This window comes from Balaenoptera musculus, chromosome 2 (genome assembly GCF_009873245.2).
Source record: "Balaenoptera musculus isolate JJ_BM4_2016_0621 chromosome 2, mBalMus1.pri.v3, whole genome shotgun sequence".
Classification (NCBI taxonomy): domain Eukaryota; kingdom Metazoa; phylum Chordata; class Mammalia; order Artiodactyla; family Balaenopteridae; genus Balaenoptera; species Balaenoptera musculus.
Window position 1 is genome coordinate 41,943,616 of NC_045786.1, and position 22,280 is coordinate 41,965,895.

The window sequence follows — 22,280 nt, forward strand, 5'->3', positions numbered from 1 at the left end:
ATCAAGCCAGAAGTCTGGAATGCAGGGAGCAAAAACTGTCCAACCCTAAGATGACGTGCCTCTCCGGATGGTGTTGACTGGTAACCTGGCAACCTACCCGATGAACGCCAGCCCTCTAAACAACAACATGACACCTATGTTTTTACCACAGCACATCACAGAGACTCTTAAGGGAACTTGTTTCTCGAACTGTTGATTTTGTACTCTGCTTTGCTTACCTGTTGCCGGAGTTGGTCCCTGGAGAGGCAGAATAATCTTCTCTGGCTCCTCCCTTCCAGCAAAGCATCCTGCAAGGTTCCCAGAGGCTTCTCCACGACTACTGCCCATTGGCGGGGTCTCCGCAGGCTGCAAAGCACTCGCCTTCCCTGCAGAAGCACTCTCCAGCTGTTCAGGCCCTGGGCCCGACTCGGAAGGACAGGGCAGTGACATGTGACTGACTTCCCCCTCTGTCGTCAGTTCTCCCGAGGCCTTGACTCGTTCTATGACAGCATCCACTATGCGACTCGCAGCCTCCTCAATCAAGTCTGCTGTCTCAGGCAGAAGCACGGCTTTGGCAGCGACGGTGCAGGGCAGAGGGGCACCATCCCTTCCCCTGCCTGGGGCCTTGTCACCACGGCTTGAGAGCCCCGTCTCTGTGGGGTGCTCTTTGGCAGCAGGCTGCGGCGGGACGTGATGCGCTTCCTCATCCACCTGTGTCTCCTTGGAGTCGCCTGTGCTACGGCTGCCATCTGCTCCCCCCACCTTCCCCTTCTCCCAACCCAGGGACACAACCTCTGGGGGTGCGGCTCCCTGAGGGTCAGTCACACCTTTGTCCGGTAAAGGTCCCGGCAAACCCAGGATCATATTCTTCTCCTGGCTCGAAGAGACTTGCGGAATCTGGGTGTCTGGAGCGTTGTGTGGTATGTCCTTTCTCCTGGCCCCAGTGGTGCCTTGCAGAGCACTGACCACGGCACCACCCAACGCCGCATTTCCACTTACCTCACAAGCAGTGGTCTCCCCCTGGGACTGAGTGTTTTTCACCTCAACATCCAGAGCAGAAGATCGCTCACAAGTAAGAACCTCGAACCCACCTGGTAACAGATTTGGCAATGGACGCGAGCTGCTCTGCTCTGTACCTGAGGCCTCCTGGCTTGAGTCTGCAGCCAGACTTGCTCCTGGTGGCACCAGGCTCTGTGCAGCCCCACCTTCCACCAGCGGTGCGACTGGTGGGGCCACTTCCTTGTTATGTTTAGTTTCTGCGTGAAGACAGGCCAAGGGTGTGCCCAGTGAATTACCGTTCCGAGGAGCCCTGTCCTCATCACAGGCGGCTGGGCCAGGTTCTTCACAGAATCCCGGGGCCTCCTGTCCAGGAGGTGGTGTTCTCGGCTCTTCCTGCAACGTTCCTGAACGAAGAGTGCTGTCCTTAATGGAGGAACAGGTCACTGCTTTATCCTTGTCTTCTGGTCCCTGCGCTGCAGGGCTCTCTGGAACCACCTGATCTTTCCCTTCTTCAGTCAAAGCGGAATCAGAGGCCAAAGTGGCCTGAGCCACGTGGAGCAGGGAAGAGTCAGTGGCCCCCTCGACGATATTCAGGACTTCAGGGGCTGCTGAGAGGCAGGGACGCTCACACTCCCCACCAGGTCCTACGGGACTGGTATTCCCCATGCCAGGCTGAAGATCTAGAGCAGAGGAGGGTGGGCACAGGCCCCCTGCACTGTCTTCTGGTGGCTGCTTCTCCAGATCATTCAAATCTCCATCTGGGCCATCTCTACAATCTGTACGTGGTTCAAGCGTCGCTGTTCCTTTTTCATTCTGGGAGGAGGGGACAGGAGAAAGTGCGTCATCTTTGCTTACTGATTCACTGCCGGGACTGCCTGTCAGAGAGGAAGTCCTGCCTGATGTCACTGCCTGGTCTGACACCCGTTCTTTCTCAGCTTTGGGGACAAGAGCATGTGGATGTGGAACTACCTCAAGCATATGTGCTAAAGATGTTTCTAGTTTCGAATCTTTCCCTCGGCTTTCTTCATCCAAAACTTGGAGAGGACAAAACTCCACATGTTCCTGGGTGTCTCTAACAGGGTCAGGGGTGAGCGTGTTAGCCTGTGGGCCTTCCGAGCAGCTGGCAGTGGGCAGCGGCTGTGTGTTGAGCAGCCCTGCGGGGGTGCCTTCAGGCTGGGTAACTATGCCATCACAGTGTCCTACAGCCAACACACCACTAGAAGTCCCCGTGTTCTGTCGACGTGCAGAGGCAGCACAAAGGTTATCACCTCCAGTTGTAGAACAGACGGGTGATTTGCTGTTTTGGCTTTGAACACGAGATGAATCCGTTTCTGATTTCTGGTTTGGCATAACATCTTTTTGCGGCCTGGGAAAGGTTAAATCAGGGGGTGACACCGCCACACACATGCTGGCCCAGGGAGTGTCAAGTTCGAGCCCTTCTGAAATCTCATCTTTTGCAGCAGCTAGAATTAACTGAGAGTTCTGAGCCCCTGGAGCATCAGCACTCTCTTCACAACTTCCAGAAGTTTCCGTTTCTGCAGTGTTTTCATCAATGGCAGTTTCTTCATCACTAACGACAAGTAAAGACTCAGCAGGCTTGTCAGCAACCAGGGAGCCAGCGGCAGAGACACCGTTGGGAACGCTGGCTTTGTCCACAGGCTCGTCGGTGACTTTTACGTCAGAGGCTCCAGCTGTGCTGATATTAGAGTCCTCAAATCTTTCCTTCATACTCTCCCCCGCTGCAAGCACATTCCTCTGGATGGTGGCCTCTGGGTTCACGAGACTGTGTTCCGTTTCCCCTGCGGTGTCTGGGACGCTGGCACCTGCTGGTGAAGGGACCACCAGTTCACCTCCAGAGAAAGACTGGGCCGTGCCGGGCTCCAGGGCTACGCCTCCCTGCAGGACGCGGCCTCCACTGCCTGGAGACTCCTGGCCTGTGGCCATTGCCGAAGATTTTGTTCCAGTTTCTTCACTTCTGACTCCACAGGATGGAAGGCCTTCTGTGTCCTTTCCTTTGCAATCAGGTGTGCTCTGACGGCAGCTGTCGGGATCAGACGCAGTCCCGGAGTCCACGATAGGTGCTGGCTCCTCCTCGTCTCCTTTTCTCTCCACGCCTGTATTTTTCTTCCTATGGGAAGAGTCTGTATTCTCTTCCTTAACCACACTTGACAAATCATAGGAACTTTCAATCTGCCCCACAGTGCTCCCATGGCAGCACTGAGAGCTCTCAGCACCTTCAGGAGAAGCAAGCTGCTGGCTGGCTGTGGGCGCTGATGCACAGGGAAGAAACTGACCATCTGTATCTTGGTCACTGGGCAGACTTGAAGGTTCTTGTGCTGTCACCACTGAGGGCATAAGACTGTCCATCTGTTTGAGGTTTGTTTTCTAGGAGGAAATGGAAGATACTTTTAAAACATTGTCCGGGGGAAAAGATGTCACTGACACCTATAAGCAAAAATTCTGTTGGAGAGAACTCAGTAGCATTCCAGCCTCTCTAAGGTCACAGGATAAGCCAACCTAAATAAATACAAATAAATTCTCTCTTGTTCCTGACATTAATTTCCTCTTACAGTTGCATATCCACTAGAATGATAAAAATGGCAAGAATACAGTATGACTATTTTCTATATTATGAACTTATTTTAGAAAACAGATAAAAACTGAGCCTCAAAAAAGCACAGTGGCTATCTTCAAATGAGCAGCTGAGAAAGATACTTTTTATAGGGGCTTTAGAGGGCCAGAGGCTGCTTCCATCCCACCTCAGACATACAAGTAAAAACAAATCCTGGCCAGCCTGGTAAACTCTCTTCAATCACAAGGCACAGACATATGCTCCCATTCCCTAAATTCTCACTGAGGAGTTACACAGCATCCTTTCATCTCCAAAATATGCTCCATTCAATCTAGTTTAACAATTTTAGCTATGGGGTTATAATTTCAAAAAGAGTGGCATGGTCGATTCTTTTTACTTCTTGATAAAAGCAGTTCCTCTGTTCCTCTAATACTGAATATTAAATAAATAAGAATACATTGAACTAGTAATACCTAATTCTTGATTAGTCTCAGATGATACTGTGCTTTGAGGATATTATAGGTCATCTCAAAAATAGTTTTTGCAACTTGAAAAACAGATGTAACCAACTATACAGGAATGGTTAAAACAAGCATGGTTAATCAACCTGACGGAAAATGCTACACTGTTATATAAGTGTTAACTATGAAGACCACAGTGAAATAAGGAAAAGATATTTATAACATAATGTTTAAGAAAATAAATAAAACTTATAGTTAATCTAAGGTTATAATTATGGAAAAACTACAAGTACATGTAGATAAGGCTTAGGAAAGAATGGAGAAAAACAAACACGCTGATCTTTAGAGTGGGTTTACCTTTATATCAAAATTTCAGGAATCCTTAAAATGATACAATTTTTTTTCAACACATAAAAACTATTTTTCTCTCTTTTTTTTTTTTTTTTTTGGCTGCACTGCGCCGCTTGCGAGATCTCAGTTCCCTGACCAGGGATTGAACCCGCGCCACGGCAATGAAAGCCCAGAATCCTAAACACTAGGCCTCCAGGGAAGTCCCAAAACTATTTTTCTAACGCCTGGTTTGCTCTTCACTCATTATCTGATCTACTACAATAATCTCACGCAAATCCACCGTGCACTGTCATCTCATTCACCTACCCATTCAGTTCCTGTGTCGAGCACTTACAGTACTCCATCATCAGCCGATTCCTGTCTACTCACTGGGTCTGATGTAAAAGTTCACACATGTAAGTGTAAAACGAGTTACGCTCACTAAAGTCCTTCTAATAATAGAGTACACGAAAAATGAATTTTCACTGAAAGCGTCTGTGCTATGCTCCTTAGGGTATTCAGAATGGCTTGCCTCCCTTCCCGCTGAGAGTGTAACTGACTCCAAAAAAATTATGAAAGCAGGTCATTAAATTTAATAAAGGGTGAACATTACAGAACAGAGATTTGCAGAAAAAAGTTATATTGTTTGAAAAATTTTAGATGCTCCTAACACAAGCATCTTCTCACAGTTTTAATTTCTCATGGTTTCCTGTAAAATATTCCCACACCTTGCAGGTAGCTTTGGCATCTGCAAACTGCTGTTTTCAAATGGACTGTCATTCACCCAGTAAGAAGAGCCCTAAAGGAAAACCTGACCTTCCGGCAGTCTCTTCAGAGGAAAATAAAATGACACCTATTCTGGAACAAATATGACTCGGAGAGGCAGAGGCAGGTACATCTACAACCCGCTATGAAGTGTCCTGGCCTGCTGTTCTCTGAAACAAGCAAGGCCTGCTCCCAAAGAAGGCTCTGGCATTGAGCTGACCCCAGATGACCTTAAATGAAATTACTGCCAAGCTTTTTCCAAATCAAATCAACTCTGAAATAAAATGGGTGGAAAAATTATCTAAACTTAGCCTTTCAGATGTTGCGGCCAAGAGAGATGTACCCATGTGACGTTTATATTACCCATAATAAATGCTACCAGGGAGTATGTAATGTCTTTATGTCTGGCAACAACTTCATCTTGAAGGCTTGAGTGGATTATAAAATCTTTATTGTTTTAGTGATCTTTTTACCACACAACTACCAATTTAAATACAGTATCACAGTCATCACTCACTGAAATAGCTGTGAAAAGGCTCCATTTCTTATTTCTTCAAATAAGAATTTGGTTCTTATTCTTCAGCAACAATCTCAGAAACTGTTTAGCTCATTTCGTTTTATAAAGTTAAACCAACAAACTTATAGAGTTAAATAAATGTCCTTTTACGCCAGGAAAATTTAGTTCTAGTTGTTGCATATTTCTGTATCTGCAATGTGTACGTGTGTCTTTCGTTATTTTAAAAGCCTGGCAAAAAACAATGAAAAATTCTCACAGTCTCCTATTGCTACTACCCCAAGGCTGAGCTCTGTCTCTATAAGTGTTAACATCTAATATAGCTAAAACTGCTTTACATGTTTCACAGTCTTTGAGGGAAGCACTGTTATGTTCTAATTATAGCAAGGCTAATTGGGGGAAGGGGCGAGGGCACAAAAGCCTGAAAATGGAAATTTTCTGTCTTACCATTAGCTGCTGTTGGATGTTCATAAGCTTAAAAATATGTCCAGTGCAACTGTCTCCAGGAAGTGGGGGTTCCTGGTGTGGTTCAGACTCAGAGGTTAACGTATAGACGTCCAGCTCTCGGTGATGCCTCACAGAACAGTCTCCGTAAGGGACCTCATAGGATAAACTGCTCCAGGAGTCTGGTTCTCCAGCATCCTCCCTGGAAGCAAGCAAACTCTGGTTAATATATATGTATATTTTATGCATAATATACACGAATATATTATAATAATATATTAATATATATATATATATATATATATATATATATATGGATACATATACATATATATGTATTCTGCCTCCCAGGCATAGGTTTAACTTCTAAGTCTTATGTAAAATTTCAAACCTCATTGCTCTTTGAGGCCCTGCAGCAGAAATTTGGTTTGCACAGTTCCCCAGTAATTCAGGCATATAACTAACTGTTTCATTCTCTTCATAAGAGGTCATAAATGGGCTAAATGAAAACTGCAGGATTTCTCCCTAAGGATGTTCTTTTGATCAAGATAAAGAGAAGACTGGGATCCTAAAACAGTTAATATTATGCTCACAATCAAATAACGAGGAAATGTAAGGAGGATGGTTTTGTCCTGGTTTTCAAAAAAAGCAAGGCTTATTAAGCGTTTCTCTTAAAACGGGTTATACCATATGCTAAATGCAATTGATCATATTGGGAAGGGAAGAACTAATCAATCCAATCCGTGCAAGGGCACTCCAATTTTTGTTAAAAATAGGTGGAGGAAGCACTCTCAAAATTCTCGAAGTCAACTATATAGAGGAAAACTATCAATATTATAATGCCTTATCATACTATACTTGTCAATTTAATTATCAAATCCTATTTTGAATGAAGCACTTGGTTCCAAGAACTTTAAGCTATAACTTTAAATTTAAAAGACAAACAACTTTGCTCAACTCACATCATTATAGATACACCTCATATTCAAATAAAGCCGACAAATGCCCAGGTATGTAAAAAAGCATTTCTGGGATAGGCCTCAAAACATGAAATCTCTTTACGTGGTTCTAATGAACCAGTACGCTGATAAGGTATCCCAGAGATTCTGGAAGAAGGCGGAAGGTAGTGTTTGAGATCATTATCATGTTTTAAAATAAAAAATAAAACTAAAGAATTAAGAACTAATAGACATGCCATCCACTGACAAATATGAGAGGGAAACATTACTTGAACTCTCTCTCCAGTGTTCTGTCTACTAAATCATACCTGTCAGTTCTTAACAATTCACCAGAGAATAATTGGAATTTGAAGGCTAAAAATATGCTATAGTGAAAAACCTATAACAAACTGGAGAGTCATGCACTGGCTAAAGGTAACAATTAAGGCTGCTCCAAAAGAAAACTATTATAATTTCCATACTCAAGAGTGACTCCCGAACAGTTGCTTAAAATGAACTTAGCATATGCTATGCTAAATGTTTCATGCATTTACCAAGCTGCTCTACACTGAGCAAAGTGACCTCAAATAGAAAAGTACCTAAAAGATAGTCACTTAAAAGCTCAACTGAATGACTCAAGAAGTCAATCAGCTCCACCAAATGAGGGGGAGGCAACGACTCTGTAAATTCAACTTTGGAGCTTGGGTTGACATTGTCACTAACTCTGCTTAACTGTCTGACAGGCATTACTGGCATATCTGCTTACTCAGATTACCACTTATAGCCATGCTCCAATTTAAAAAAAAAAGGTCTTTGAAAACAAAACTTGATTTATACACCACCATTGAGTGTGAACCAAATACAACAAGCTAGGAGGGAACTGTTTGCCAAGGCAGGGGCAATTTAATAGTGATACAGTCCATTCCCAGCAAGATGGAGTTTTCTACCAACCTTGCCACTATTAATTCTCAAACTGCTTCTTTTCTAATATCTAAACCCTGGGAAATTCCCTTCTGTAACCACAACCTATTTATCTCCTACCTCTCCCATGCTCTCACCTTCCAGAAGAATGTGCTTTCGTTGCCACAAGTGCTAACCCTTCAATCTCCCAATTCATCGTACCTGTGGATTTTTGTTGCTTCCTAGCCCACCTAGAAACCAAAGACTAGTTAATGCAATTATTCTCCCAATGGCTTCCATGAATATCTGCTGCTATTGACACTCTTCAAACCCATCGTGCCTGTAGGTCTGGGTAAACCCCACCATTCAGCAAGTATTTGTGCCAGTATTCTTGGTGCTGGTGATACAAACCAAAATCCTTGTCCTGTTGGAGCTTATATACTTAGCAAGGGAGACAAGAGCAATCAAGATAAATAAAACACCTAGAATTCTGAAAGACAGCAAGTGTGGTGGAGAAAATAAACCAGAGATATGGGCTGCAATTTGAAATGTGGTGGGTCAGGGAAGGGGCCTCACCGAGGTGACATTTAAGCCAATGCATTGTCTGCTCCGTATTCAGCGCTGTATAAAACCTTGGCTGCATCCACTGATAAAACTTGGCAAAGTTCTACGACTAATAATGTTTACTGCAACATTAGGTGTAATAGTACTAAAGACTGGAAACACCCTAACCGAGTCAGTAACTAGAGGGATGTTTGGTAAATTAAAGAACAGATCTACAGACTATTATGGAGCCATTAAATATAACTGAAAAAACAGTTCAATAACACTGAAATCTATATTCAGTGAAATAAGCAAAATAAAAAGAGCAAAAAAATATAAGTATAGACAGTAAACTGCACAATAAAAATAGTGTCAGGGTGGTTGGGTTATAGGTTTTCTTCTTCTCCAGGATTTTAATTAATGTCTTAAATAATTTTTTAAAGTTCCTATTCAGCCAGGCCTCCCTGCTGCTCTGTAATGCTTTTTACTCATGTGTGTTAATCCATCCTCACGGGGGTTACCAAAATGTTCTATAATTTCCTCAAAGGACTAACATTAACCTCGTCTACTTCATTCTCAGGTGACCTTTTCTCCCATCTTAGTGAAAAGCTTGAGGCCATCTAACATGAACTAAACCCATCTTCAATCCACCAAAAAATGCCTGTGCCCGTCTCCTCTAACTTCAGGGCACCTCTCCATACAGTGGGTTTGCTCTGTTCCACACCCCCGTCCTTAGGTAACTGGCTCGGTAATTGCCCCCCGGATGCCTGTAGTTTTCCACCTGCTTCTGGACTAGCTCCCTCCCCATCCACCTGCAAGTACCATGAAAACCTCACCAGTAGACAGAGCAGAGGCAGGAAAAAGGATTACTGCACAGGTGCCGGCAGCAGCAGCAGAAACCTTGATTCAGCCCTGCAGACCAGCGGTTCTCTCTGGGGAATCCAGCCCCCAGGGGACATCTGACAATGTCTGGAGACATTTTTCGTTGTCACAACCTGGGGGTGGGGAGGGGTCCTACAATGCACAGGACAGCTCCCTACAAGAAAGAATCATCAGGCCCAAACTGCCAGTAGCGCTGGTGTTGAGAAATCCTGCTGTAAACCCCCGAACCCCTTTCTGTCTGCCCTCCTCTTCCTTCCCTTCTACCTCCTTACCAGCCATTTGAACAATTAAAGGCTTTGCGCCTACTCCCTCCCACTGCTACTAAAAACTTCTGTCTCGGGTTCCATTGACAAAATAAATCTCCAAATCCAATGGCTTTTCTTTGTCCCCACTGTCCTTGAGTTTTGTAGAATCCTAAAATGGTGACCTGATTCTTCTTTTGACATTTATTCTCACTTGACATCCATAAAGAATCATCCTATTCACCCACTGTTTTCTCTGGCTTTTTCTTCTTCTTCTCACATCTTAGATGTGAACATATGTCAACTTCCTGAACTTGGTCTTCTATTAAATGGTAGGCACTGTGCTAGATGCCAGGGCTACAAGGATAAATATGATACCTTTCTCAAGAATAATGTAAACACACAGCCTAAGGTCAAACACGAATTACTATTAGATAGCCATAGTTTGGCTTACTGGTGTTACTGTCACCTCCATGGAAACGAAAAGCAGAAACAATCTCATGGGAGTTTTACCCTTATGAGTGTGGCATTTTATGCACTAAATATACCATATTTCATCAAAATTACCATGCTATTACTTGTAAAAGCAACATCATTTTATGTATTACTAAGAAGGAAAAGAACTGTTGTGAGTTAAATTATGACACAAGTTAGAAAAATTTACATCTTAAAAGAGATAATACAGGGAATTCCTTGGCAGTCCAGGGGTTAGGACTCCTCGCTTTCACTGTTGAGGGCGCGGGTTCGATCCCTGGTTGGGGAACTGAGATACTGCAAGCTGCGTGGTGCGGCCAAAAAAAAAAAAAAGGAGAGATAACAGAGTATAAATACAGTCAACTGTCCCTCTGAATACTGGTATGGGTGGTGCAAACAGTTCAAATGAACAAACAGTTCCAACATCAACTGCTTAACTTCATGTGCCCATTCACCTGTGAGTCCCAAGCCTGCAACAAACGGACAGCAGATACAAGTGAAAAGGGCAGCTCAGAGGCTTTAGACAGACTTCAACACCTAAGACACTAGTTTTCAAACTTTTAAGTAGCTGAACAGTTTCAAATAAAACCACATGCAGAAACAGTTGCTCCGGTGATAGGGGCAATAGAGGGAATGAAAGGCAAAGCCCGGCCCTCCCTCCAGCCACCATCCCTCCTAGGTGGGCTGTGAGACTCATACCTAAACCCAAGGAGTAGCTAAATGTTCTTAATTCCCAAAGTACAGGCTTTCTTTATGTACAACTACCACATTTCCCATTTTAAGGTCATTCTCCTTGTTTAGTCTCCTTTGCACTTGTAGAATAACTACTCCACATTCTCCTGATTGAAGCCCTTTGTATGCCTACAGTTAGTAATTAAGTTGACCCCTCGGCCTTGTATTTCTGCCATGGAGAAGAATATGCCTGGGTATCTAAAATTTACCTTAGAAATACACACAAAGATTTTATGTAATCAAATCAAGTCTGGCAGGACAGAAAAGCACATCCATGAATGCACTAGAAATTCTGGTTATTTCAGTTGGTGAATTAAGAGGCACCATAGCCTCAGCTGAGGCTTTTTTAAAAAAATGAGTGAAAGGGAGATCTGTAGATGAAGGAGTATAAATGCTGCGGGAAGGTTTACAGAGCTCTCCACGACCTTTCATTTTTCACCCCTATGAGGACACCACCACTCTGAACAAAGAAAAGGGTATTTTTACTACCAATTGTGGCAACTGTGCAGTATAGGCGTTATTTCATTACTACGACATCAGATGGTATTGGGGTAGAATTTCTTAGATTCTTACGTTCAACCACATCCCAGAACAGACTTCAAGATATAAAGGACTGATAGTATGATTACTGGAAACTTTCAATCATCCTGTCAGTAAGGCAATTAATACTGTTTTCAACCATTCTCGGGCGCCTTGAATTTCATCTGGAGTATCCAGCACAACTCCAAGCGCAGTCTCCCGCCTGTGAGCCCTGAAAGACTTGTTCTGCACTGTAACCTTTTCTTCATTCGTCTGTAACCCCCAAGGAGGAGCAGGACCAAACACCTTCTGACTTGCTGGGTCTCACTACTCTGCTTCATCTCCTGACACACTGTAGGTACTCAAATATTTGTTGGGATTTCACTCCAGGGCAAAAGAGTAGGGATATTCTTTATAAACGAATGGTTTGAGATCACTCTCTGTGAAAGGACAGATAACCTAAAGAAGTAATTCTAGTAAGACCCAATGTAGTGGCAGTAATGGCTTAAAAGGTCTAGTTAGTAAAGGAGACTAAAAAGTCATGACAACTGAATTCAGTATATGATAAAGATCAGGAGGAAAAATCATTGCTTGAAAGGATATTTTTGGCAGCTGGTGAAAAGTGAATATAAACTATATATTAGATAATCATAATATATTAATGTTATATTACTGATTTTGATAACTGCCCTGTTATAAGAACATGCTGAAATAATTAGGAATAAAGGGGCATGATATCGGCAACAACTCTCAAAAGAGTTCAGTAAAATTCTATCCATCTATCTACACACACAGATAAAGCAAATAAAACATTAACAATTGGTGGACTTAGGTGAAGGATACACAGTGGTCCACTGTACTATTCTTCAATTTTTTAAAATTAATTAATTAATTTATCTTTGGCTGCATTGCATCTTCATTGCTGCACACCGGCTTTCTCTAGTTGCGGCGAGCGGGGGCTACTCTTCGTTGCGGTGCACAGGCTTCTCATCGTGGTGGCTTCTCTTGCTGTGGACCACGGGCTCTAGGTGCACAGGTTCAGTAGCTGTGGCGCACGGGCTTAGTTGCTCCGCGGCATGTGGGACCTTCCCGGACCAGGGCTGGAATCCGTGTCCCCTGCATTGGCAGGGAGATTCTTAACCACTGTGCCACCAGGGAAGTCCCATTGTACTATTCTCACACCTTTTCAATGACTTCAAAATTTTTCACAACAAAAAGTTAAATATAAAACATCAATTTAAAAAAAGGCAGAAGGTAGTAATTCTTTCACTATTCTATGATTACTATTTACTTAAGGCAGGGAAGAAACTAATATTTGGGTATCTACTAAGAGACAGGCACCTTGGTACCCCATATATTTAATCCTCATATGAGTCTTTCAAAGAAGTGTTATTTCTAGTTCAGAGGAGGGGAAACTGAGACTCAGAAATACTAATTCATTTGCTTAAGATATAACACATACATCAGACTTTGATAAACCTGGCCTCAAATGACAAATTTTACCACTTAACGAGAAGTAAGCATTTGGGCTAGATATGTAGTCTCTTTGAGTATGTATCATAATCTGTAAAAAGACAGTAAGAGTCCCTTTAAAAGTTGCAGTGGTAATTAAAGGAGACAGGAAACAAAGTATCTAATAATGCCTGGCACACAGGAGGCAGTCAGTAAACATTAGTACTCAAATATGTAATGGAGTAGCAGATCTGGATCCATGCTGGACTGACCCCAAAGCCTGTATTCCCCCCCACCTAATGCTGCACTGCTTCCAGTGGAAAGGGCTGGTCTTTATAGGAACTCATCAGGTGCCACAGCAGGAAGCACTGAGGCTCATCTGAAGGCAGCATGGAGCAAAGAGGCCTTTAGGGGAAACATTTCTTCACGAATTAAAAGAATGTCCACTCCAGGCAGAACATTTTTCAACACACAAGCTTCTCCAATGAAAAGTTCTAAAGTCTGCCCTCTTCTGAGTTTCTCACAGAATGAGCAAATCAACCAGTCATTCTCTGGTGTCTGGTGAGACTCTGACAAAGCGTAGGACAAATTGCAGAGCCCACATTCTCATTACCTAGCTATTTTCAAAATGAGCACATTCTACTCATTTGAAGGACAATATCAACTTCAGCATTTATCCCTTCAATCTTTTTCACAAATGACACAACCAAACTGTTCACCACATTTTCCATAAAACTGACACCAATCGGTACCTACCTTTTCCTAATGGGAAAAAAAATATTCTACTCACCATAAGAAATCACCACAAATTCATCTAATTATGTTTAATTTAGATTTCCCTAGAGGCTAAATCACCGGGCAATACGAGGGGAAAAGCATAGGTATTGAGGTCTGCGTAGAATCACATTTATGCCATGATCTGATCTAAGAAAAATTATTTAGCTTCTATGAGCCAGAGTTTTTTCATCTGCTTTTTAAAAAGTGGGATATTAGCTTTCTTACAGAGTTGTTTTAAGGATTAAAAGATACATGGATAGAGATAGCCTTACTATATGTATATCTAGTTAAGTACTCATTAAATATTGGGTTCTAATTCCTTCCATAAGCAAGGGGTACAAACATAACCACTCTCTTTTACAGCTAAATTTAATTATTTAACAATGTGTCAAATACTGAGCTGTGTGTTTTACATATCAACTAATTTATTCTTTTAACTATCCTGTGAGGGAAGATACTATTACCTCAATTTGCAGATGAGGAAACTGAAACTGTGAGAAATTCAATAACTTGCCTAACAGTCTGTTAAGCCAGAATTTGGGCTGACATTCTAAACCACCACACAAAACTACCTCTGCTGCCTTTTTTTTTTTTAATTTAATTTGTTTTTTTATACTGCAGGTTTTTATTAGTCATCAGTTTTATACACATCAGTGTATACATGTCAATCCCAATTGCCCAATTCATCACACCACCATCCCCACACCCCCGCAGCTTTCCCCCCTTGGTGTCCATACGTTTGTTCTCTACATCTGTGTCTCAACTTCTGCCCTGCAAACCAGTTCATCTGTACCATTTTTCTAGGTTCCACATACATGCACCTCTGCTGCCTATTTTGCACTAGAAAATGCAGACCAGTGAAACAAACTAAATATTTTTAACATACGGACTTCAGAGGATTAAGTTTTGGAGATGCAAGTTCTAGATTATTGTGCATTGTGGACATGGGTATAGTTTGTGGTCCACGGCTTTTGTGTCATTCTTCTCTGTTCCTTTTCACTCCGAGGGGCTACTTGGGCTCTCTTACTCCATGGTTCCATGACTTTTGGAATACCTTGCTCCTCTAACAGCCGAAGTTCTCTATTTTCTAGCTTCACCTTATTGCACTGCTTTCAAATCCTGAAAAATAATTTTTAATATCCGACCATGATACTAGTTATATTTACATCAATATCTAATATACCAACATTCACAGGGTAAGTAAAAATTAAAGTCAAGTTTATACTAGATTAACATCTAAATATTTATTGATGTGATCAAGCTACTTAGTTGTTGACTGTTCTTACTTAATCAGATTTAAGCCACCAACCTAATTCAACAAACTCTCAGGAATTAATTTTCAGATGCAATGTTAAGTCTAATTTTCCCACTAAAGCAAAGTTCTTAATCTTAACTGCATTTTAGAATTACCTGGAGAGCTTTTAAAAATCCTCATGTCCAGATCACAGCTCACACGAACTAAATAAAAATCTCTAGAGGCGGCCCTGAGGCATCAATATTTTTTAAAGGTTCCCAGGAGATTCTACTGTATAATTAGAATCCCCATGTGATTCTAATGTGCAGCTAAGGTTGTAAAACACCACATTAAAGTAACCTACAGGTCCCAATTCATTTACATAAGAATAGCTAAGGCTAGCAAGACTGCAATGAATACTAGAGTTGTTAATATATCCTTTGACCTAATTATACAGTTCCCTGGAATTTATCCTACACAAATAATTTAACAGAAATAAAAATAAGTAAGTAAAAAATGAGGCTCACTGCAGCATTCATTAGTTAATTTCTGGGTTTTTTAAGATTAAAATTAACATTCAACGTTAAATGGTTTAAATACTCATGATAAACAAAATGTTTTAGATGCCCTAAAAGATAATTATAAAGACCAGAGAAACAGATTAAGAGTATGAAAAAGTGAAAATATATCAGAATACAAATATTCATATGAATACAAATATTCATATTCAAATATGCAGAATAATTGATCTTCACTGGTGGATCTAACGCCGTTCTCACCCAGAACTGATTTGTATTGGGATCTCTAGACCAGCTCTGTTATTTCTATTTGAAGAAATGTTTCAGGCTCTGCTTATGAATTCATGGTAAATACATAGCTGTTTGACTAACAACAAAAAAAAAAAAAAATGCAGAATATCAGCTGCAACTATTTAAGCAATTCCATGCAATGTGGGAGGTAATATCTGATAATAAAATAAACCTGTCTTCTGGTGGCAGCATTATGAATAATTTTGTTACGTAAACTTAATTGTTTAAAAAAATGCTAATTCTTCCCTCCCTGTTATCTTTCTTGCTTCTGGCCTAAGTCAGAAGACAGAGGCAGCTTAGCGCAGGCATCGTCAAGAGTTGCATCAAGGGAACATGGAGATATAAACCACAACACAGGGACTTCCCTGGTGGTCCAGTGGTTAAGAATCCACCTTCCGATGCAGGGGACACAGGTTCGATCCCTGGTTGGGGAACTAAGTTCCCACATGCTGTGGGGCAACTAAGCCCCCGCACCACAACTACACAGCCCATGCACTCTGGAGCCTGCATCCCACAACTAGAGAGCCTGCGAGCTGCAACTACTGAGTCCGCGCACTGTGGAGCCCGTGTGCCACAACTAGAGAGACCATGTGCTGCAACTACTGAGCCCAAGTGCCGTAACTATGAGCCCACATGCCGCAACTACTGAGCCTGCATGCCACAACTGGAAAGAAGCCAACGCGCCACAACTAGAGAGAAGCCTGCGCACTGCAATGAAAGATCCTGCATGCTGCAACTAAGACCTGACACAGCCAAGAATAAATAAATATTTAAAAACAAAAAACAAAAAACACGGGACTTCCCTGCTGGCGCAGTGGTTAGGAATCTGCCTGCCAATGCAGGGGACACGGGTTCGAGCCCTGGTCTGGGAAGATCCCACATGCCGTGGAGCAACTAGGCCCGTGAGCCACAATTACTGAGCCTGCGCATCTGGAGCCTGTGCTCCACAACGAGAGGCCGCGATAGTGAGAGGCCCGCGCACCGCGATGAAGAGTGGCCCCCACTTGCCACAACTAGAGAATGCCCTCGCGCAGAAACGAAGACCCAACACAGCCATAAATAAATAAATAAATAAATAAATAAATAAATAAATAAATAAATAAAAAACAAAAAACAAAAAACACAACACAGAAGTCTCAGCTTGGACTCTGATACAGTTACATTTAATTCATCCCCAGAACAACACCAGGCACTTCAAATAGATCTTCAGGTAAGAAGCAACCCAGATGGATCAATCTCTACTCACTCAATAATGCATCCTCTCTTTCTCAGCCCCCTCACTTCCCAGATGACTTTAGGTCAGCTAAGTGATAGAGACTTCTATTTAAATATTACTGGGTTTATCCTTATATAAAGCTAGATTTATCTCTCACAGAACTTATGATTCTCTGCCTATTCCATGACAGTTATTGGCTTAATACCTACTTATGTCCTTTGCCTACAAAGTGCCTGATGTTACTTAATAAGAGTGAGAAACACAGGCACGTGGGAATTATTTTGAAAGGGAGAACATTATCACTGTTGACTAAAATTAAATTCTAGGTTGGAAAAAGATAGAAATGCTTACAAAATAGTCTGAAACTTGGGAAGAAAAATAGAACTGTATGAAGTAACTTCAGACTGATGACAGAAAACAGATCAGGAAGAAAAGTCCAATATCCAACTATTAGAAGAGAGGTAATATGTCTTTAAAATGTTAGTTTCTTCTTCTTTATCTTTCTCATGGAGCAAACACACAAACAAAATCAAACAGCAACCCTATATGTTTACCGATTTAAATAACCTATTCATGATAGAGGAAAAGGAACGCACATCCATTTTTTCCAATCTTATTTCTGACAAGCACTTGAAACTCAATATGATAGAAAGATTAAATGCTAAATATGAATCCCAAACTCCAATGTAATGGTGACCATTAAAATCAGTTGATTAACAGGCTTCCAACAGTGAAGAGTCTATGATTCTATAGATAAGCTATTTGTTCTACTTATAGAAACTGGTAACTTTAATACAACTCATCACTCTGTAAACTAGCTTTTCCAGTTCAGGAAAAAGAAAAAGAATATTTGTTCATTAATCTGGGCAGGACTCTCATCCTCAGGCATGAAGTTCATTTGACTCTATAGCAGGTTACTGTCATTAAAATTTAAGAAAAGAACCCATACTTAAGTCCAATAAGCTTCTAATGATCTTGTGTATTTTTATAAACCCCACTGCCCTTATTCAACACTTTTCATAATTCAATTGATGAAATGGATTAATCTTACTTAAAAGCAGTTAGATAAGTAAAATAAGTCAAAATAAAGACTAGTCACAGACCAGATGTGACTTTTTTTCAGGTCTCCTCTAAGTTGCTACTTTTGCAGAAACCATAAAACATTGATCTACTCTCCCTGATTACAGCACTATACAGTAAGTAGATTAAATGTGTCAGACGAGAACTTCTCACACTATTTATGAATTTCCAATTCATCACAGAAGTAAAAATTCTAAAAATTACTAGAAAAACAAAATTTACAAGATAACAAAAAACTTATACTCAAAGTTTTAATAGATTCAATAGACATATAATTACTCTGTCAAATTACTATTACAAGTTTCTAAACACATACAGTACTCTCATTATACATTATACTGATCTCATCACGGACCAGTGACAAAGAGTTGGCAGATCAGCCCTGATCCAGGGCCTCCCTCATTTTGAACAGCAGTGTGTTATACAACAGAGATCCCTCCAGACTGCGAGGAACCACATTTTACATTCTTAACATCTAGAGACCCTGGAGAGAAGGTAAGTGGCAACAGAAAGAAAAGTCATGGCATAGACTGGAATATGGAATGTGGTACCAGCTACAGACCCACTGGACAAATTTCCTTTTCTCCCAAGGTATACTTTACATCGGCCTGGAAAAGCTGAAAACTAACTCAATAATATTCAAGAGTATTTTAAAAGTTCAATCCCAGTGTTTATAATTATTATTTTTAGAAAATCAAAAGCACCTAAAAAAATCCACTTTAACAGACACGTCACAAAGAGCTTCTGTAATTTACTGACATGATTTCCTTTAATCAAACATGAAATACAGGAAACTAATCACTGTACATAATAAAAATGATACAGTTGACCCTTGAACAACACAAGTTTGAACTGCACAGGTCCCACATATACATGGATATTTTTCAATAAAGACATATAGTACTACACAATCTGCAGGTGCTTGAATTTGAGGCTGCGCAACTGCAGATATGGATGGTCAACTATGGGACTTGAGCATCCATGGATTTTGGTATCAGTGGCAGGTCCTGGAACCAACCCCCCGTGGATACTGAGGGACTACTGTACACTGTAAAGCAGTACCCAGCTTTTCAGAGCTCTTTCATTATAAATATCATTTGTAATATTCCAAGTGATAAGGCTGATGTTCTGCGTGTAGACGGAGAACAAAGTTCGGGTAAACCAACCAAAGTTTCACAGAGCTAAGGGCTGAATGAAGGTTAAAATACAATTTTTTTAATTCATTCCAAGCAATCTATTCCTAAGCAATTTAGTATAGTAACTTATGTGGATTAATGAGCTAAAAGAAAAGCTACAAGCTAAATGTTTCTTTAGATTACCCTTAAAAAAGGTACTAAGAAGTATCCTACTGAACACCTGTATCTTAACAAACTCATTTTCATATTAGCACATATTCTCTAAAATGGTATATGTATAAAAAGATCCCAGAAGATATTTACAGCATAAACATATAGAGAATTTTAACTTACTCTGTACAAGTTTAAAATGAAAATCTAAATCCTATTAAATAGGAGGCAACTGGGTTACACATGTGGCAATTACAAAAATACTATTTCTCAATATATGAAAAGCTCTGTATGAATACTTGTTTTCAAATGTTCATATACATATTTTTCTATTGCTAAATAAAATGTTACCAAAAGTTCATTGAAAAGATAACACCACAGATGGTATGCCACTGTATTACAAATGCATTCTACCTGGAATTTGGTCTTCTCTATGTTGTTCTTAAGTTCATATTTCAAGATATTTTAAAAAACCATATTTTCAGAAAATGAATCATCTAGGTTATATATTTTTTCATTTATTCATTCAAACATTCAACAAACATTCATGCAGTATCTTTTATGTTCCTAGGTACAAGAAATATATTGATGAATAAATAAGACAGCCAAGGTTCCTACCATAATGGAACTTACAGTATAGAGGGGTATGATTACAGTTAGGGGTAAGTGCTTTAAAGAAAATAAAACAAGATGTTTAGCGCAGAAAATTCCCTGGAGTGGAGACAGTGGCTTCTGAAGATAAGTGTCAGGAAAATCTTTCAGGAGATAAGGCAACTGATCTGAATCATACAAAAGAGCCAGCATGTGGAGTTTACTGGGACAGAACGTATCAGGCAAAGGGTACAGCAAGTACAAAGAGCCTGAGGTAGCAACCAGCTGGCCAGTGCAGCTGGGGCCAGTGTAGCTGTGCAGAGAAAGCAATGGAAATAAAGTGAATGTTATGAAATGAGGTCTGAGAGTTGTACAGAGTTCAGATCTCATGGAGCTTTGCAGATCATGTAGGAACCAGAATTTTATTTTGAGTGGGGTGAGAACATATTAGAAGGAGGAAGCCAAAGGGGAAAAAAACAAAAGAATGAAACCAACAATACTAGTACAATTAGTATGGTACCAGGTGTATATTATTGACTTTTAATCCTTACAACCACTTTGAGGCAGGGGTCAGTGTATTTCCATTTTTCATGTGAGGACACTTAGGCTTAAGGAATAACTTGCCCCAGTTCACAGTAAGTGAAAAGGCCAGAACTTGTACCCAGATCTAATTCTAAAACTTCTGTACTTCTTTACACTATCCACAGTAATACTTACCCTCTAACAGTTTCAAACTATGAGCACATATTCAAATTATGCAAATTCTAAGTCTGATATAATATTTATCAGAAGCTAATCAGGTATATTGGATTTTCTGTTATAAATTGTATAATATCCACAGCAAGTTTTCAACTGTCGAAAGACACAAATTAAGACGCCATTCCTCAGAGAGAGGATTACATCATCCAAACTGAGTATCCATAGCTGGCCCAAAACCTCAAGGTTTATGTATGTGGTACAACAAAATTCAATAAGCTCAGAATGAATTTCAACTTATTTCCCAGCATTCCAGTTGTTATGCAACAGTCAACACAACCAATCAACCTCTGCCCTCTTACCTTGTCTAGCACATTGCAACTCAAGAAGAAAGTTCAGTTTGATGCTAACGTACGTGTAAAACCCTGTCAAATCAACTGCAGAGAAAAGCATTTTTCCGGTACTAGTCATTCAGGCGGAAGCTCAAAGATACTTGCTAAGATACAGCAAAGAGCCAGATCAAATGGCAGAGAATAAACAATGAAGGTCAACAATGCAACAGTTTGGAAGCTGATACTCACTTACGGCTGCCCAAGCACCACGAGTATCGCAAGCCCATCCTATTTGGGTCCTGGCTTTAACAGCAGAGGAAAACCAGCCAGGTCAGCCCTCCCAAGAGGCATGTTTTGCTGAGTCTACTTCTGACAGGAACTGCAGCACCTAGTTCCTGATTTGAGGGTTACAGCAATATCTTCCATGAAACCACATCACCCTAACAGTGCCAAACCTCAAGGAGTCCTACAGAATCAACCACAGCTCCACTGAGATGGAGTGGGAGAGGCTAAATGCCAGAAAAGGGGGAGGGAGGGGGAAGGAGGGAGAGGGAGGGGGAGGGGAATCGCTGATCCACCTCAAAATGAATAGGAGGCTACTACCTTAGGTGTCAGTAGGGAACTCACTGCTAGACTAGTTATGCATTCACAAACATGCAGGTTCACTAGAAATTTTGGCACTGATACTCTCAGTTTTTGTCCTCCCTCCTTCCACTTTGACATAGTACTGCCACTCTGCCCTTAACAGCTAGAATGGGAAGAGCGCAAAGGAAAAAGAACACATAATTTGAACAACTACTGTGCATCAGCAATTTGGTACAAATTTTATGCTGTTAAATAATTTAAAACAAAAGTTTTATAAGGCAATGGTTAGAACACGAGCTGGAAAGTCGGACAGACTTGGTTTGACTCCTTACTCTGACGTTAACACCTGTGGGATCTTGGGCTACTTACCCAAATTTCTCTGCAGCTCAATTTCCTCATCTGTAAAGTGGGAGTGACTAGGTTTGCTGTGAGGTCAAATGACCTCGAATGTAAAGTGTTACCAGCATAGCGTTTGGCTCTCCCAAAGTGCTCAATAAATTGTGACTATATGGGACACCAGGGCTGGTGTAACTCTAATGAGCAAAACAGAAGGCCATTTCTGAGTATTAGACGTTAAAAAAGGAAAAAAAAAAAATTTAAAAAAGGCACAGAGACCTTGTTTTTGGGGTAACTGTCAGGCAGCCAACCCTAAATCTCCCTACCACTAGAAGAAAACAGGACTCTAATTCCCTGCTGTTTCACAGGATAGCGTTACAGTTGCAGGGTGAGTTTGACCAGGAAAAAATACGTCAGAAACTGGATGGTGGTGCAAAGAGATGTCATATTCATGTAAAGCTGAGTGACCATCTCATTTCCAATGAATCTTCATTCCTAGTTCTCCGAATAAAGGGACATGCTAAAGTTCCTAACAACTTTATAAGCATGTTCTCATTTAATCCTAACAGACCTATGAGGTACATGCTATCAT

At 41.1% G+C, this 22,280-nt stretch overlaps 1 protein-coding gene across 8 annotated transcripts in view; it reads right to left on the minus strand.

The window, feature by feature from the left end:
* AKAP13 (A-kinase anchoring protein 13) overlaps nucleotides 1–22,280 on the minus strand; it is a 344,813-nt gene that overhangs the window by 160,954 nt on the left and 161,579 nt on the right. For 7 of the 8 annotated variants that reach the window (XM_036844174.1, XM_036844173.1, XM_036844172.1 and 4 more), the window contains 2 exons: nucleotides 6,068–6,266; nucleotides 219–3,363 (listed from right to left, as the gene is read on the minus strand). In XM_036844174.1, the coding sequence (XP_036700069.1) occupies nucleotides 219–3,363; nucleotides 6,068–6,266 (3,344 nt within the window). Of the gene's footprint in view, nucleotides 1–218; nucleotides 3,364–6,067; nucleotides 6,267–8,060; nucleotides 8,140–22,280 lie in introns of those variants that run through there. The other variant, XM_036844175.1, reaches the window with a different exon arrangement.